The sequence below is a fragment of the Chionomys nivalis genome, chromosome 10 (genome assembly GCF_950005125.1).
Source record: "Chionomys nivalis chromosome 10, mChiNiv1.1, whole genome shotgun sequence".
Taxonomy (NCBI): Eukaryota; Metazoa; Chordata; class Mammalia; order Rodentia; family Cricetidae; genus Chionomys; species Chionomys nivalis.
In genome coordinates, this window is record NC_080095.1 from 77,523,650 (window position 1) to 77,540,106 (window position 16,457).

The window sequence follows — 16,457 nt, forward strand, 5'->3', positions numbered from 1 at the left end:
AGAGCAGCTGCATGGCATCTAAGCTCACTTCCTCTTCCTCCCAGCATTCTGTTCTGTTTACTCCACCCACCTACGTTCTAACCTATGAGGGCCAAGCAGTTTCTTTATTTTTTAACCAATGACCTTCCTCCATCATTTCCCCTTTTTCTGTTTAAACAACAACAAAAAAAGGAAGGCTTTAACTTTAACATAGCAAAATTACATATAACAAAACAGTTATCAAGCAAGAATTACAATATTTACATCTATTTTATCATTATCATAACTAAGGAAAACTATAACTATAACTATTCTTCAACTCCAACAAAGACTCCAGAAAGATACAATATTACCTAAGCAAACAAGAAATAAGCAACTTCTAAACTCTAGAAATGACAGAGACATCTCGTTGCCTGGACAGTCACCCAAAATTTCTCTGTACCGTTGGGGTATCCATCTTCGGCCTACAGGCCCATAATTTTCAGCAGACAGGAAATTTCAAAGACAGTTCAGTCACTATCTGCTATGTCCTGCAGAATGTCTCACAGACTCTTTCATGAATCAGGAACCTTGTAATGATCCATTCCCAAGCTGCCATATCAACGGTCCATTATTGCTGTTTTTTTAAACAATCTTTTGTTTCATATCCATTTCTTAAACGGGTGTCAATAATCCTGATTATTTGAATGTATTTCAGAGTTCATGAAACACTGTATCTAATGTATTTCTGAACTTTAAATGTATTACGTCTCCCACATTGCCATCTACTAATGTTATAATTCAATGAAAAAAAAAGGAATTAGATTTGTTTGGCATGATTTGTTCTGTGTAAACCCACGCAGCTCATTGTTCAGTGGTGCTTAAGTGATAAAGAATGCTCAAATCAAATCTCTTCAGCTATATTTTTATTTGAGTTCAGGAACTAATGATTTTATTCATGTTTCCTGGATACCTTCTGGATCCTAAAACCTAAAGAACAATATCCTTTTTCAATATTGTTTTTCCCCATTATTTCTTCTTAATTATTTGTTTTGTTCTTATGTAATTCCATTGTTCATTTTTATTGCTACCTTTTCTTACTAGGCTTTTATTCAAAGTATTAGCTTTTTCATTCTAATTTCCTTTAACAAAGTTTTAGGAAAAAAAGCATTGATTTTTGAAAAGATAAAAAGAGCATGAACATGAATCTGATGTCCAGCATCTCCTTGGGAATACAGGGAATGCCTGTGTCATACTATACAACTTTCCTGCGCTCACCATACAAGAAAGTACCATGATTTAAGCCTTAGTCATACATAAGGATTTCTTCACTTTCCCTTTATGTTCAGCCTATCCTGGTTAAAAGTAAATAAGCTATGCTTTATTTGCACTTGTAGGAGAACTATCCTTTCTTGGATGGAGATGGAACAGGAAGGTGTTGCATAGTAGTAGGGGGAGAATAAGGGAGAGGGACAGGTAGGAGAGGATGGCAAATAAATAAATAAATAAATATATGATAGATAGATGATAGATAGAAGATAGATAGATAGATAGATGATAGATAGATAGATAGATAGATGATAGATGATAGATGATAGATGATAGATAGATAGATAGGTAGATAGATAATAAACAAGCAAGCAAGCAAACGAGAGTCCTGATTGAGGTACCTCACAAGGTAACTCTATTTAGAGACAGGGTCTTTACAAGTGTAGCTAAAATTAGGTCATGGGAGTAGACACGGATATCCGCACAACTAGTATCTTTCCAGCATGGAGAATTTGGACAAAGATAGAAAGACACAGAAGAAAAACCATGCTAAGACCTGCAGGGAGCCAATGGCCTCTACAGATAAAGGTTCTGGAAAGATACAGTGCTCAGTAGACACCAATCCTGCCAACTTCTTGATTTGGGACACCTGGTCTTTAGACCTGTGATCCCATGCACTTCTACTGGGTAAGCCACCATTCTTGCTTCATTGCCTCAGTACTGAAAAACTAGTAGAGTGCCTAACTGTACGTATGTAGTTTTGCTCTTGACTTTATTCCCTTCACTCTAGACTCTTGTACGTTGAGATGAATGACTCTGGTTCTCACTAAGCACAGCTTTTACAAATACGTGCCTCAGTAGCCAGCTTTCAGATCTCATAGGAGCCAAAACTCTTAAAGATGATGGGAAGACATAAGGGATATTCTATATTGTCCAGTTTTCCTTTCCTCAAGATAGACTGAAAGATTATTTTCAGGGACTTAAGAAAGAAACATCATTCTACATGTAGTTCTTAAAATGTCAGTTACCTTCGAGAAATTCTTAAGCATGGGTGGGGCTAAAGCTTGCTGGTACTTGCCGGCAAAGAGTATTTGCACAAATTAAGAAAAAGCTCTGGCGTTCTCGTTCTAGCCTCCAAATCTTGATCTAAGTCGTATAGGAACACAAAGATAGTTGATTATCATTGACTTCAGCACTAGTAACAAAAGTAGACTTAGTATTTCTGGAAGTTAGTTTTTTGTTTTGTTTTGTTTTGTTTTTTGCTAAACCCTTACAATTTCTGAAAGCTGTGTCCCCTATTTGCTGTTGTTCTAATCAGGTCCTTTTTTTTTCTAACTACAAGAGGTGAAGAATTGCCCTTATAGCTGATTGTTGTAGTTCATGCCTTTAATCCAGCACTGGAAAAGTAGAGACAGGTGGACCCTGTGAATTCAAGGGCATTCTGGGCTACAGAGCGAGTTTCAAAATAATTAGAGCTGTTATACAGCGAAACTCTGTCTCAAAAAACAAAACAAACAAACAAAAAACTTCCCTTGTTTTCATGGAGACATATCCAGAGTCCATAAGCCTTAACTTGTATTCAGTTTATTACATTCAGTTTAACACATAATAAAATTTTCTTCTGTCTTCTTCTCCTTCTACCTCTTCTTTACCATATTCAGCAGTGTGGCTTCACTGGCTCCTGCTTTGTCTCCAGCCTTTATCAGCTGCATACACTCAGAATTACAATGGTATCAATGGAGATTTAGTTTAGATACATAAGCCAGAGGGTACCTTATTGGCCAACAGAAAGTCCCTAACCTTGCGGAGGTCCTCCTTGGTGACAAAAGCCACAGGTTCTCCAAGGCTAGGTTGTTATCCAGATGCTCCAGGATGGCCTGGCACATCATAGTAGTCTCAACTTTCAGCATTGTAGTTTTTCAAATGTTGAGTGATCTTAAGGAAGTAGTTGGACTTCCAGGTTGCTGTGTCTTCCCTGGGCATAAAGGCAGTACATCATGGATTGTCATACAAAGTTTAAAGATCATGCCACTCTAATGAGGATGCCTGGCAAGAACTGATAAATGTTCTTCAACAGGCAATCAGGGTAAAGGTAACCCAGAAGTCAATGAGTAAGCAGCCTGGCCTCAAAATGCTGGTGTCCCTAATTTGTACATTTTGCTATTCCTTGACTAGTATCATAATATCTAGGAATGTAAGAATGTTAAATCCATGATAATCATTATGAGTTACCATATATAGAAAGGGGAAAATAGATTAAGTTCGTCAGATTTTTAAAAATTCATTTTTCAGTACTGGAGCACTAGCCTAAAATATTATTCCTCAAGGCAACCTCAAGCAGAGCATTCTAGATAGGTTCTTTTGACTCAGGCTACATTGAGAGTGAAACTGAGCCCTATTAATGTTACACAGGGGCAGTAACTGTAACAAGAGATGGCATCGGGCAGAAGGAGAGTATCCCACACAGGGTGCAAACACAGACAGATGCCAACTTGAGTTTCCTGCTATCAGTCAGATTAGTGGGCAAATAGATAACGGGCTGAATCAACCACTGTTGAGGGATCTTGTGACTCATCTCTACAGCCCTTTGTGGGCGTCAGTGATAGGCTCAGAGTAGATGGCCAGTTGCTAGGTGATATACCAAAAATAGCTGCTCCACCTACAAAAGTGAGCCTTTGGCTTGACTGTGTCCACATCAGTTGGTTCCTGTTGCTTAGCGCTATCACACAGAAGAACACAAACAACAACGCTCTCACTGAGCAGTGAGGAATCCCAGTATGTGCCTATGCTCAGAGAGGGCATGTGGCAAATGTCTTCCAGAAGTTAATGAGTAAGACTGCACTGCTTTGGTTCCCAAATCTTCAGATCAGGCACAGTATGTACCATGTGCTTTTATAGTAACTCACTGCTTTATGTCATAGCAATGGAAATTATTAAACTTTCAAATTATTTTGAATAAAGTCATCCTTGTGCTTCTATTACTAGATGCCATAAAGTTATGTATAAAGCATCAAACACAGTCATCACTAAAAGATACATTCCAATTTACACTCATCTGTTATAGATCTATATTGTTTAGTTTTGTTTAGTTTGAGTACAAAAATAGCTTTCTATAAATCTATCTTACACAGAAGGCACTTAATTTGAACAAAATATGCAAGCAAATGATTTTATGCCAGTATTCAATGTTAATTTCTAGAAGATTTTTATGTTAAGAAATGGACGGTTGAATGTGTGGATTTCCCAATACAGAAAAAGCTGAAACAAGTAATCTAGAATCCATCCTAGTATGCGTGAATTAATGTTTTTCTGTGCATGATCAAATGAGGTCTAAAGTAATGAGTTATTATTTTTGTATTTCTCACTGTTTCGGTTGTAAAAATACCGCCTCAGGAGTTCTTCATAATCATGAATTCTTGTGAAAGTGAGCACACAAGAAATCCAGGAAGGACATCTCTATCATTCACTTTCCATGGTTTTCTTAATAGTGAACTTTAGAGGTAAGCATGAAAATTAATTTTAATGGCAATAGTTAGGTCACTTGTACCGTTTATGACTTTAGGTGCAAATGAATATATGCAAAAGATCCACAGTTGGACCATATGCAGAAAATGAAACACTTTGGAGTGCTCATCTCTGGATGGGAATCTTTTTCACATGCACAAGATTGGAAAAGCTTAAGACAGACAAATTTGAGCTGAAAAAGGAGAAGTGGACACACAGTCCCACCTCTGCCAAGAAGGTGTTTATAATTGACGGCAGCTGGGAGAGGGAACGCTAGTTCTCTTCAATGGAGTCTCATTGAGCATGTCAGCCACACTTGGAGGCATGCGCAAACGGCCAACACAGGAGTAAACGGCCGGCATAAATTAGACTCCATGTTTTTTTAGTGACTCTTTTGCTGGTTTTGTTTTTAAAAGAGAAAGAATATGAGTTGAGTGGAGAGAATCTGGGGCTGTTTGGACGGCAGGAAAGCATATGAATAAAGTATATTGTATGCAATTCTCAAAGAATAAATAAACACAGAAAAAAGATTATAAAAGATATTTAAAGAGAAGGAAAACAGGGTATTGGAGCTTTGTATTTTTATAGTTTTAGATTCTGCCTTTTAACTAATGAACCAAAAATCTACATTATTGCCGGGCAGTGGTGGCACATGCCTTTAATCCCAGCACTCGGGAGGCAGAGACAGGCGGATCTCTGTGAGTTCGAGGCCAGCCTGGTCTACAAGAGCTAGTTCCAGGACAGGAACCAAAAGCTACGGAGAAACCCTGTCTCGAAAAATCAAAAAAAAAAAATCTACATTATTTCATTTTTAAATCAGTTTATCTTCTTCTATAGTTCAATAATATCACAGATTAAGAAAGCTTCAGATTAATTACATGCTAGCATAAATATGGCATGTTTTGAAATAGTTTCTTTTTAAAAACGTTATCTAAATAACCAGTATCTTAGAGAGTTTTATCACACTCTAAAGTTTATTTATTAATAAAAACATCTTTCAATTCAAACTAAAGAAAGATAAAAGCAAAAGGTCACTTTATTGTTTGATGTGGGTTTTCAAACTATAAATTACATTTCCTTTTGGGGGGTGCATCCCTTCCATGGCAGATGTGTGGAGGACATAGTACAACTACCAGGAGTCAGGTCTAAATCCTGGATGGAACTGAGGTCATCTGACTTGGCAGCAGGTGCCTTACCGTCTGGACCATCACACTAACCCTGGTGTGGATGACTTGAAGTCTCTGTTGTTAGCATGTATCTAAAAGGCTGAATTGTTTAAGAACACTCAATTAGCTGATGACTTCAGTATACTTTGCTTTCCCTGACATGATTAAAGAACTATTCGGACATTTTTATTTTCTTAATGATGATATCAAACTATCATATAAAATTTAAGTCAATCTATTAGTAAATGAATCATGTTTATATATTTCAGACCCTAACAACTAAATATCAACTGGAGTATTTTAAATATTAATATTTTGTCTAAGAAAAATAAAAACATTTTGAAATCAAGTGTTTGCCCACCCCTCTGAATATTGTTATTGACACTGGATGCTAAAGATCCTAGCCAGCAAGCGAATTTTTTTCTTTTGTTTTCCTTTTCCTGTGGGGGCAGCGTTTCAAGACAGGGTTTCTCTGTAGCTTTGGAGCCTGTCCTGTAACTCACTCTGTAGACCAGGCTGGCCTCACACTCGCAGGAATCCTCCTGCCTCTGCCTCCCAAATGCAGGGATTAAAGGTGTTTGTTGCCACCAGCGCCTGGTCAGCAGATAGATTTAAACTTGAATGCGTTTCAAGATTTTTTCCCAAAGTATGGAAAACTTTGCTTAAAATTAAGTTTTAAAACTATTTTTAAGAACAAAGGAAATATTTCTGTTCAATTACAAACAGAATAACCATGTTGTGGAGGCGATCAGTAACAAAGTCTTGCCTTATGTGTTTCAGGTCTGAGCTTGATTCCTGAACAAAAGACAGCATTTTGCAGACTGAAAAGTCCTGTTACACACGTTATCTTTCCTTGAATCCACCATTTTTGTAACTTTCTATGAGGTGATTTTTCTAGTGATTTGGAATATTTACCTGTATATGATGCTGTTGTTACCCCCTTAGCAAAAGTAAGCCTTAACAACTGAGTCGTGCTTATGTAACACTTCCTGTTTGGTTCAATTCTGCTCTTAAATCACTCTTGTTTCTTCTCAATCATGTGACTCATCCTTTTGTGCTTCAAAAGTTTTCTGAAGACTCTTTTTTTCCCTCTTCGACTAACAGTGCGGTGTGTACAGCTTACTGAAGGGTGCAGTGTGTGTGTGCACTTGTCGTGTGTACAGCTTACTGAAGAGTGCAGTGTGTGTGTGTACTTGCCGTGTGTACAGCTTACTGAAGGGTGCAGTATGTGTGTGCACTTGTCGTGTGTACAGCTTACTGAAGAGTGCAGTGTGTGTGTGCACTTGTCGTGTGTACAGCTTACTGAAGGGTGCAGTGTGTGTGTGCACTTATCGTGTGTACAGCTTACTGAAGGGTGCAGTGTGTAAGCGCTTCCTTGGTTAACCTTATTCTGGAATCATCTGCAACAGAAAAGAATCGAAGGATACTTCAGTCATTTTCATTTATCTTTGCTGTTGTCTTAAACGATGTTTGATTTACTTTTTAGCTTTCCTACAAGGATTGTTCAAAAGGTAAGACGGAGCAAGCAATCAATAACTCTTTCAGCCAAACATAATTGTAATAGACATTCATGTCAAGAGAAGTTAAAATGAGAATATAGTTAAGTCCAAGCTATGAATTTGCTTGTGCTATCATGACATCTCAGCACAGCCATGTTTCCTTAGCTCATTAGACAAACCTAGTCACGACAGAGGCAGTGTAGGCAAGTTTCATATCCTTGTGAGTCCCCAAAGTTCTGTTTCTTTCCCTCAATACATTTCTTAGGATTTAGTCAAATGTAACTGAAGAAGTTGAAACACAACTGGAAAGTGCACTAAGTGTCATGGTGCCTAAGTCCTTCGGAAACTGAATGGGAGGAGTGACGGCAGCAGCAAAGAAACGCTACAGTTCAGTCACAAATGATTCAAGCTGTAGCTGTTAAGAGGCAGTCAACCACTGACCATAGGGTGTGGCTGTGCCAGCATTCCAAGTGATCAACAACAATCCAATATTTTCAATTTCTGGGCTTTTATTTTAGACTTAAATCTTGAGCATACTTAATTTGTTATCACCACATGAATTTCATAATGATTTCCCAAACTGTAATTATAAGCTTAATACAACCAAGCAAATTAAAAAAAAAATCTCCCCCATAGAAACATACCTTTTGAATGGAACTAAGTAAGAATATTGGTGTTTATATGCAAAAAGAAACCTACCTTATATATGGATTCTTAAACCACAACTATTATATATACATTTTTATTGAACATTCCAAAACCGTTAATATTTCCATAAAGGCACCCGCTAGTCTAACCACAGTTTCCTCTTAAACTATACTTTTCCATAAAATGCCTTTTTTTTTTATAAATAAAGTGTCTAAGTCAGTCTTACTTTAAAAAAAAAGAAATCAAGCCCTAAAACTACTAGTTTAGTTCTCTCTAAGTTTGGTCAGCTTTCCAAAGAACCCAGGAAGCAGTAACCACCTCTCCATTTTCCTAGGTCAGCACTCACCCAAATCTTTAAAATTAAACGTGACAGAAATACTTTTATGAAACTTGGCTCCTACATAATTCTTGTTGCAATTGTCTAGCATACATATCAGCTGTCATTAAGTTGATTCCTCCACTTATTCTGCCTATTTTTAATGTTTTTTTCCCATACCAAACTTCCTGGAAAAGAGCCTATTTGTTACTGATCTTAAAAAATTTTAGGGACTCAAATAGGCATTCAACTGTTTTTTTTTTCTTCATGTTTTATGATTATATAATCTGGAAAGGGCTGCATGATAAAAACATGATTCATTTTAGAACACTCTAATCTGGTCCAAATTTGTGACATTAGGCAGGAAAATGCCCCTCATTGTCATATACAGAGAAGTAGACTCAGTTTTTAGAAGTTCTGTTCCTTCAATTAACAGAGACATATTGTTTATCGTGTTTATTGAGCTAGCAGTTGTCATTTTCCAGATGTGAAAATCAAAAGGAATCAACTCATTACTGATACTATTTTTTTTTCAAAACCTAATATGGCACGAGCATCAGATTTAGCTGTGCTCCTGTCGTTATTATCACAGCTTAGTTATCTTTTCTATCATAGTGTGCTTAACTAGGACACGCGGGATCTTTAAATCATACAAAGGCTTGATGTGTAACCCAGACGATTTACTAGAACAGGTGAATTTTGATACAGAGTTTTTTTTCAAAAGTATTTATACAAAATAAGGGGTGATAATCTGAAAGGTAAATAATGATATTCTTTAGAATACACTCATTTAGCAACCTCAATAAACTTTTTGTTCATAAATAAATCAAGTGGGGTTTTGCTCTACGGGGTCTTTGTGTGGGAAACTCAATAAAGTTGAACAGTCTCCCCCAGGATCGCATCATAATTCTAGGAACCTAGGAACTGATAATCTGTCAAAAGAAACGTGGCACGGATTGAGGAGACTGAGAGGGCAAGACCAACCTGGCTTTTCTAGGTAAACCCTAAATAGAATCACAAGGCCCTTAAAAGAAGTCCGGCTAAATGACAATGGAGAGGAAGGGATGTGTCCCAGGAGGGAAAATTGAAATGTAACTAGTAGTCAGGAAACGCGGCAGCCCAGAAACTGGAAAACAAAAAACAAAAAAACAAAAACAAAAAAACAATGCCCCTCCTAATGTCTTGGCTTTAGCCCTTTAAGGCTGACTTTGAAATTTTAACCTCCAGAACTGCAGGAAGATAAATTTCTGTTGGTACTAAAGTCTAAGTCATTTGTTATAACATCTACAGGAAGCAAGGCTTCTGTGATTTGAGGAAATACACACCCAGGTTTGCAAAATTTCATTTTGAAGCACCCCCGAATAAAATAATTTTTCACTGAAGGTGATATTCTGTGTTTTAAGAAGTTGTTGGATATGGCAATCTTTAGTGAGAGACCTAAATCACTAGTGAATATATCTTTTCATTTCTTTTACTGAGTTGAAACTTCACTTTACTAATTGCTATGTTTGGTAGACAATGCTGTTGAAATACAAAATGCAAGAATCTTGCAGAAATCAGCTACTACGTTTATTATCTGCCTCAAAGGAAAAAGATGCAGAAAACAAAAGATCACACAAAATAAAAACATAAAAACTTCCATTTTGCTTAAGTTTACGAAGCTATATTTTAAATGTTTCCAAATTAAGAAAACACTTAATGTTTGTTGATGACTTATTTAGTTAATTAAGTCACTACCTATGACAACACAACATGTAGTTGTCCTTAGATATGAAAATACCTTTATTCTTGTGATCCCTTGAAACGACTCAGGGTCCAGTTCATCTTCCCTGACTGATTAGAACAAGAATATTAAAAGGGCAAAAAAAAAAGAACAATGGAAAAAGAAGACTGCTCAAAATGATTTACATTTAAAGGTGCATTTAGAATTTCCTTCTATTTTACCAAGTAGCCCAATCACAAGCCTCAGCTGTCTGTACAGTGACTATTTCACTGGTTATTTACAAAGTCGGTCTCTGTTCTCAGTGTTGTAATGGCTACACGATCATGGTGGTGTCCTAAGTCTTAAGGCGTACTTATCGCCCTGTGAAGGACCACGTAGTACACATGCAACACAGTCAATGAAAGCATGTATACACATACACAGATATCAGAACTTTCCGAGAGGATGTGGATAGTACTGGGTTGGCTGTGTGCAGAGTGAAGTAACTGTCGGTTTAAAGAAAGAACTGTGGTCTGTGGGCATGGGAGAATGGGTACCGTGGGCTCATCTTCACAAGGTCTTTCTTGTGCTCAGAAATGCTTTCCTAGGCTTATTTGGGCTCTGTGTTTAAGAGTTTTCTAAAAAATAATTATTTTCCTATATATTCTTTACAAAGCTATTCTCCAGAATACTCAGAGATTGAACACAATTCATTTCCTTTGCTTGGATCTTGAAAGCAGCTACTCAGGGTTCATAAGACACTACTTCCTTGTGGTTTTCAGCGTGAACGAACAACACGGCACACCTTCGATGCTATTGTTTTTAAATGTAAAGCCAAACAAAATGACAACAAAGGCAACAACTCCGAAACTTTAGATCTTTGAATCTTCTTTCATACAATCTGATCACATTTACAGGCGTGTCCAGGAGACGATGAACTGCGTCAGCTCTGTCACACAGCAACTTCCCATATTCTTTAACCGTTCATGAACAGTGCTCCAAATCGCCAAAAGTTACACAAGTTCCCACAGTTTCCCTTAGCAAGCTGAAGCTCACTCTTATTTGTCAATGTGCATAAAAGCTGCTTATAGCAAGGCATGGTGTAAGCTATTTCTTAAGCAATAAATGGTTTGAGTCATCTATTTTGTCCTGAAATGCTATCTGTAGTTAACTGCATTGCTTATAAATGGTCATAGTAAATTCAGCATGAAAGAGAATATTACAGAAAAGACAGCAGCAGAAGCATTAGCATTATCTAATATTTATATATGTTATCAACAGAACACAGCCGTGAAACATTTAAATGCATATCAATGGGTACCATGTCTAAAAATTACTATAGTACCTATTTAGTGTAGTGGATATTTTTCTTAAAGAGTGCTTGCTGTAACTAGAACAGCATAATAGTGATTTAGTACAGTTAATTCTTATTGATTAAATAATGTATTTATGTACTGAAGATAGTGAAAGGAGACAGGTATTTTTTTTTTCTCTTTTTGCTTCATTGTGATCCCAGATTTAACACTTAAATGAAGATTCCAAAGGATCATGACATGTCATTATTTAACTGAAATGGGCATTGACATATTTAAAAGACAGTATTCGTACTGAAACAGCAAGATGGCACCGGATACATGTAATGCTACTGGCCTGTGACTCAATTGGAGCCAGAGTCCAAAATTGTGCCGCTCATTTACAGTAACGGTGATTACTCAAATTCAGAAAGAATTGCCCAAATATATGCTTACCCTTCACAAGTCATGTGTAAAGCAAAATGGAACAGAAAGAACAGCAAATGTAATTGCTAAATACTTCGCTTTTTTACAAGAGCTGCAAAACAGTCATTTCTAACATTAAACTGCCATTTACAGTAGATTTTTTTGTACACCTGCAAAGACTTCAGTAATGATGGGGAAATGCCCAAGGCAAATGGTCTCCAAGTAGATATTTACATATGTGAAATCAAATGTACCGTAGATACCGAGAAAATTATCTTACGATATTATGAAATCGAACAAACATGATATAGCTTCATCATACAGAAAACCCGTAGGACCCCATCCCAAGCCTAAGTAAAGAGGAATCCCCAGTTACCTCTGCCCGTTCACCCACCATCTCCCTTTAACAAAGAATGAATGTCTAAATTATTCCCACCCACCCTCAAATAAAGTGCGCAGTCCATGGCAGACCATAGAATAATGCAACAGGAAAAGCCCCTTTCTGTATTATTATTTTAAAATTAAAATACAAACAACAAAAATAAAACAAAGATTGAAGAGAATTCGGGGATTCTCTCGATCTTGATAAACAAAACAGGCGAAGCGCGGGGTGCCCTGCTTGACTGTCTCTCCTTTCAGTACACGTAGCCTTCGTTGTAGGGGTGGGGGTTGCAGCAGCCCCCTTCTGGCATGTAGGCCATGCTTTCGTCAAAGTGAGACAGAGGCACCGTGTCCTCCTCGTTGATGTGACGTTCCATGTCCGTCTTCAGCAGTGGGCGCTGGTTATCCGGAAAGGCCATGGAGAAAAGGGCTTCCGGGTCACACACAAATTTGTAGACATATCTCTCTCCAGCCACCTGAGAATAGCATGGGAAAGCCCAGCGTCACCGTCCCCACATGGGTAGGGGAGAGAGAAACACAGATTAAGACAACAGCAGGGATGGAGGGCAAAGGAGAACATTTGACTAAATAACAGATTACATTTTCATGGGGAAACGTTTTAACTTTGTGAAGTAAGCCGTGGTTCAATCAAGGGAAATACGAAATGTTGACCTAGAGTAATAATCTATTCCACAAATAGCTAGGAAACTCAGCAGTTTGCTTTTTCCTTTTTAAAATAAAGGGGTACTTTCGCTGCCATTTGGGGAAGAAAATCAATGTGATGCAAGCAATTCACATTGAAGGGTTTGTCTTAAAGGTAACATCTTTGCTTTTAAAAATGTCTTTAAGGTTTATCTTCCCCTATTATATTTCTACAACTTGCAAGTTTGAAAAGGAAAATGTGCTTTGTTCCTAATAAGATAAGACTAGTGATCACTAATTCCCAAGATGCACTGCTTCTTTCTCCTCCATCTTTCCCCTGGCACCGTGTAGTCTCATCTGAAAAAAACCCCAAAGATACATAGCCTTATTTAAATGAAGGATGGAGCAAGAGGACATTATCTTGAGCACATCACTTTTTAAAATGAAGGCAAGATACATTAGATGAAGCTTAAGGATGTGTGTAAAGTGTCAAATTGAAGTAAGAGGCGTAAAAAAAAGTGAAAGGAGTCTAAAATACACACTGGGAAGGGAGGAAATGAGAAAAGGAAATGTGACAACTGCCTGAAATAAAGGAGACGTAGCATAATTTGTAGAGAAAGACATGCCCCAAACTTAAGTTTTGAAGAGTAATGCTTCTGTAGAAAATGATAAACAATTGAAGGAGACAGATAGATGTACCTGCCACTAATAGACAATGCTGAGGAACTCAAGACCCAGATGCGATGGGGAACAAAGGCAGTTCCTTGTGCTAACGTTGGTGTGTGTGTGTGTAGTTCACAATTTCAGAAAGCTGAAAAGTATTGACTGTCTTATGTTTCTATGTCCAAAGGTCTTGCTAGTTGATTTGTGACATGGGGAAACAGTGTGCTCACAGTTTATAAATTCTCTGTCCATGTTTGGGAGAGGGGGAATGACTGCCAAGGATCTCTGCTGCTCTGGACTCAGAGTTAGAATATCTGCTGCCCTGAATTTAAGTAAAAAGATCCACATCAGTGTCCAAATAATCTGGCTATGCCGAGGTTTGAAAGAGCTGACACTAAGCAGTGTTTATGAATCTGGACATGGTTCTTAAACTGCCCTTCAGTTCCTTGTCTTGTGAAACGGAGACAGGAAGGGCTCCCTGGAAAGCCAGCTGTGGCACATGGAGGGAAGTCTCTAGCCCAGCGCAAAGCAGAAGGGGGGCATCGAGCTTGATGCTCTTCCTTTAGTGCTCACTACAAGTTAAAAAGACAAAAAAGTAAACTAATGAAATGACTGCAAAACTGAAAAGCAGGCAGCACCAAACAAACGCTGAGAGATGACACACCTTAGCTTTGCTTCCTTTCCTCTTCATTTGTCAAAGTATTTTCAGGAAATGAAAGTAAAATAAATGCTTTATTCTGCATGCCTCTGAGTGTTTTATAGCCCACTGTGTTTAGTTTGGGGCTGCAGAAAAAGAATTGTTTGCCTTGGGTACTGGACCTGTCATTTTGCCCGATGTGTTGAGGTTGTCTTTACTGGGAAGCAATGTAATAAATGAGAAGCATTTCATCATGCGGAATTTAAATGCACAAGATGCCATCGAAATTATAAAATCTCCTAGGGATTTCTGCCTCTGCTTCCTTCTAGTTTTCTCTGGATAAACATTTTTAGTGCTACTACTGTATTTATCGCACTGTTAGATATTGCTGAGTTTAAAATAGGAGCTGACACACAGACAAAGTAAATGATGCCTTCCTTTGTTAGGGATACAATTACAGGGTGAGAAATCCTGCATATTAGGTAAAATCTAAATGTAACAGTGAGAAGAAAAAGCACAGGGATTCTGTGAAGGGATGTATCAGAAGTAAATGGGGAGGTGGGTGTGTTGTCAAAGACTAGAAACATATTTAAATTATACTTCAATTTTTAAAATTTTAAGATAGCTCAGCAAGTAAAGGCACTTGCCTCCAAGTCTGACAACTTGAGTTCAATCCCTGGGACCCACAGAGGGGCAAGCCAGGCGTGAAGACTGCAAGCTGTCATCTGACTTGCACACGTATACTGATGGTACACATAAAAACACACAGGAAACAATAATTTTTCAAAATTTGAAGGAGAGGGAATGGGGGCATATTTGACCCAAACAAAGCATCTCTGTATATAATTATTAAATAAAATAAATAAAATCGCAAAAGTAAATGGTAAAGCAAAGAGAAGCAAATATATCATGGAGAGTATAAACGTTACTACATTAGTAAATATTTTTATAAGTATTGCTAAATTTTTAACTAGATGTGAAGATATTTTATCTACAAAGTATAAGAATTTTTCCAACACAACTTATTTCTATTTCATGATACTGAAATTAATTACCACTTAAAATGTTTTACTTGTATTAACGCTTTCAGTTATTTGTATTTTATTCTCCAGACTTCTAGCTTAATTGTTCTTTACATACATCACAAAGACCTAATTAAAATTTTAAGCCAGTGAATAAATATCGTCATACAAACTTGGAATTCCCCACTATGTGTTTGTGTGTAATAAGGAGGGGAGTCATTGAGTTCTTCTGAATAAGCTATGCTACAATGTACTTAAGCATGAGAAGTGGCTCTTGGAACAGTGGGGAAATGACTGTACATGTTTGAATGTTAGTACTTGCTAACATGATAAGGGACCCTGGTTGGTTGCTGCCTATATGCAGAGTCCAATCTCCACATGCTTGGGTGGTACACAACCTGCCTTCGTGTGCCAAACAGTGGCATCCAAAGAGTCTGTTCTGTGGAGCATTCACATCCACCTGCAAGGCCTAGAGAATCCATAAAGCACCCAAGGCTGAAGGAAATAATAACAAATATTCAAATGTTTTATCTTTATATATTCATTTATTCATGGACTCCTTTATAAATGTTATATATTAAGAACATTTTATCTTTATCCATGTTTTTGTCTTTTACACCAAACAACTTTTAAATATTAAAAGAAGCTCATTTGAATTAAAATATATTGAACTTTTTTCTACTAACCAAATGAGATGAAATATTTATTACAAGTAAGTGGTTTGGGATATTAAACTGTCAAGTGATGAAATCAGGCAAGATATGGAGCAAGAAAAAAAGTGTTTTGCTTCTTTTTCTAATAAGAACAAGAGATGTTTTAAGAATCAGAACAAAAAGAAAAAAGAAAAGAAAGAGACAAGCATTTAAAAAATATGTGGCTGTGGGGCACAGTAAAATTACAGCTTCTAGAGACATGGAGATCTACTATTGATACTGAAATAACTTTTTATTACCATGTGAGATAAAGTGGAAACTTCAGAAAGCCTGCCCCTTGATAGATACATTTATCTGCAGTGTCCATGACTTTTCAGACAGACCTGTGATGCTCCAAGCAGGAGTCAAGCATCTATGGGTGGAAGCCTGGCTGGAGCAAGGCAGCACTACTGTGATTGTAAGAACTGACTTAGAGACCGGTGGTGGGCACATCTCAATGAGTTTGAACGTAATATCATCTCACCTTCTGCATGATTCCCTTCTCATAGTAATAGCGGAGAGAACGGCTAAGTTTGTCATAGTTCATAGCTGGCCTGTTCTTCTGAATGCCCCAACGCCGGGCCACCTGCCATCAAAACAGGATCACACTGTTAGTGTTCAGCCTTCATCAGTCACATTG

At 37.5% G+C, this 16,457-nt stretch overlaps 1 protein-coding gene across 4 annotated transcripts in view; it reads right to left on the reverse strand.

Moving 5' to 3' along the window:
• Window positions 1–7,885: 7,885 nt before the first annotated feature.
• The window catches only part of Etv1 (ETS variant transcription factor 1), a 90,561-nt gene continuing 81,989 nt past the window's right edge, over window positions 7,886–16,457 (reverse strand). For all 4 annotated transcript variants that reach the window (XM_057782473.1, XM_057782470.1, XM_057782471.1 and 1 more), the window contains 2 exons: window positions 16,302–16,403; window positions 7,886–12,637 (listed from right to left, as the gene is read on the reverse strand). In XM_057782473.1, coding sequence (XP_057638456.1) covers window positions 12,416–12,637; window positions 16,302–16,403 — 324 coding nt within the window. In that variant the 3' untranslated portion in view covers window positions 7,886–12,415. The remainder of the gene's footprint in view (window positions 12,638–16,301; window positions 16,404–16,457) is intronic.